Source organism: Arachis duranensis, chromosome 6 (genome assembly GCF_000817695.3).
Source record: "Arachis duranensis cultivar V14167 chromosome 6, aradu.V14167.gnm2.J7QH, whole genome shotgun sequence".
NCBI lineage: Eukaryota > Viridiplantae > Streptophyta > Magnoliopsida > Fabales > Fabaceae > Arachis > Arachis duranensis.
The window spans coordinates 13,487,936-13,490,558 of NC_029777.3; the positions used below are offsets into that span (position 1 = coordinate 13,487,936).

Sequence of the window (2,623 nt, forward strand, 5' to 3'; positions counted from 1 at the left end):
CTTTCGGGCCACGATTATACCGGGTAAAAACGGGGTGAAACCCGGGCCATTAACATTACATTACCTTGATACCTTCTTGTAAGTTAGCATGTAAAAATATCCAAATTTCCAAAATTCCAACCATTATTTGACATGGTAAAATTCACTTAGAAAAATATAACTTCTCTAAAATTAAAGCATAACCATAATCAATACTAATATTGTCTAATAACACTAAATATTTAAATCAATACAAATAACACAATACTATGCATTAGTCTAAAGTCTTATGCATTTTAAACATAAAACATTAACTTATAGTCTTATATATAATGACTAATAACACAAAATATTAAGGTTTACAATACTTAAATTCCATATAATAATAGCCATCATCCATCACTAACACAAAATATTAATTGCGTATGATGACCGGGTCATCGGGCTGATTTCGGGTGACCCGAGCTATGGCCCGGACTCGACCTGAAATATTGACCAAGTCTATTTTTGAGACCCTTACTCGACCCTAAACCCGATAAAATCACACCAAATTAATCCCTAAAGTGTTCGAAACCGGACCAGGTCTTCGGACCAGGCCGGGCCATGCACACACCTAGTGGCAGATAATTTTTTAGTTATATGCGCTATATATATTCTTTAATATTATAATTAATATTTCACTTAAATTAAAACTTAAAAGACTAAAATTGTTAAAATTTATTAGGTCCAAACTGTTTGTATTTCGCATTAAGCCATTTTCTTAAATCCAGAAATAAAGAATTATATCCAAATTCAAACATAAGTAAAGGACTATTCTGACCCTGCCTGCATGATATGATTTTTTTTTTTTACTTCAAAGGGTGAAGAATCATTCAATTGAAGATAAGGTATCTAACATAGCCAGATTTATAACATTAATTAGGGTCTCTTCTTGATGGGCCACCCTAATCCCTAATCTCCTAACATGACCTGCCTGAATGATTGAGTCAACCATATATACTAAGTTCATCTATATCAATTTCTATCCAAATTACCATTTTTATCCACGCTTCACGTTGATTTTTACTGTCTTGCCCCCAGTTGGTGATGATGAGGTTGAACAGTTGAAAGTTGAAAACCCATTCACCGGATGAATCATCCTAAAATGAAGAATAATGATGAATGTTACTTTGATTGAATACTAATTTCTTTCACTTAGGACTTGAACCCAAGTAACCCAGCCGATTGGCCAACACATTAACATCCTCTTCTTCATCTTTAGAAATGTCCAAATCACCCTCAAAACTCTCACTGAACAGCTTTTCCCAGAAGCCTTCATCATCAAGCTCCTTGTCAAGCCTCTCTTGCTCTTGCTCTTGCTCTTGCTCTTGCTCTTGCTCTTGCTCATGCTCAGTACTCCCTCGCCTCCCTCTACCATATCCTTGCATCTCCATACCCAGAATTTGAAGCTCAGAAGCTCCAAAGCCACCAGCATAACCAGCAAACTCTGGTGGATTCTCAACCTTAACAGTAGTGGTGCTGCAACTAGGCCCTTGCTCAATGGGCCTCCTCATCTTCCTGGTCATGGCATCCTCAAGCTCCTTCCTCTTCTCCTTGTGCTGTATGAGTTTCTGTATAAACACAGGGTTCTTCATTGCTTTAGCCAAGAAGGCCATCATCTGCTGCTGCTTGATCTCAGTACCTTTCAGCCTCTGCTCCATTGCCTGAAGATACGATCTTGTGGTTTGTTGCTGCTGTCTTAGCCTCACAAGCTCCATCATCAAAACCTGCTTGTCACGCCTCAACCGGTCGATCTCCTCATCCAATCCGAACCGCCCTACTTCAAGGCAGTGACCCTGCTGCTACTGCGACGTCTGTGTTTGGATTGGTGGCCGAGGCGCCTTCCTTCTCCTTATACTTGTTAACAGGTGCCTGTGCCCTCTCACAAACCCTTAGTTCGCAAACTCCCATTTATCTGGATCAATCTTTCTAAAACCCTACAAAACCAGACAAATTTGAAGTCTCAATGATTGTTCACCTACCGCAGTAGCAGGTAAGAGAATTCCAGAAACCACGTTCAATTAATTAATTAAATATTCAATCATATAGTGCCAGGTAAACAGTTTCACAGTAATTAATAATAATTACAGTAATTAAGACTTAAGAGACGTAATTAAAGAAATTAGAGAGAAGGCTTACGTAAGTGTTGAGCTGCCTTACGAAGCTGGAGAAGTTGTTATGCACTTATGCAGTTATGCTTGAAGTATCTTGGAAGAAGGTCTCTGGAAAAGTGATGAGCGGATAATTTATACACTTTTTGCCATTATTTTTAGTATGTTTTTAGTATGTTTTAGTTAGTTTTTATTATATTTTTATTAGTTTTTAGTTAAAATTCACTTTTCTGGACTTTACTATGAGTTTGTGTGTTTTTCTGTGATTTCACGTATTTTCTGGCTGAAATTGAGAGACCTGAGCAAAAATCTGATTCAGAGGCTGAAAAGAACTGTAGATGCTGTTGGATTTCTCCCTGCCCTCGAAGTGGATTTTCTAGAGCTACAGAAACCCAATTGGCGCGATCTCAACGGCGTTGGAAAGTAGACATCCTGGGCTTTCCAGCAATGTATAATAGTCCATACTTTGCCCGAGATTTGATGGCCCAAACTGA

General features: G+C 38.2%; 1 protein-coding gene across 1 annotated transcript; it reads right to left on the bottom strand.

Moving 5' to 3' along the window:
• Positions 1 to 1,169: 1,169 nt before the first annotated feature.
• LOC107492733 (heat stress transcription factor A-6b-like) lies at positions 1,170 to 1,736 on the bottom strand. The gene has a single exon (XM_052262958.1). It carries the CDS (start codon positions 1,734 to 1,736, stop codon positions 1,170 to 1,172), a length of 567 nt encoding a protein of 188 aa, XP_052118918.1.
• Between the last annotated feature and the right edge of the window lie 887 nt (positions 1,737 to 2,623).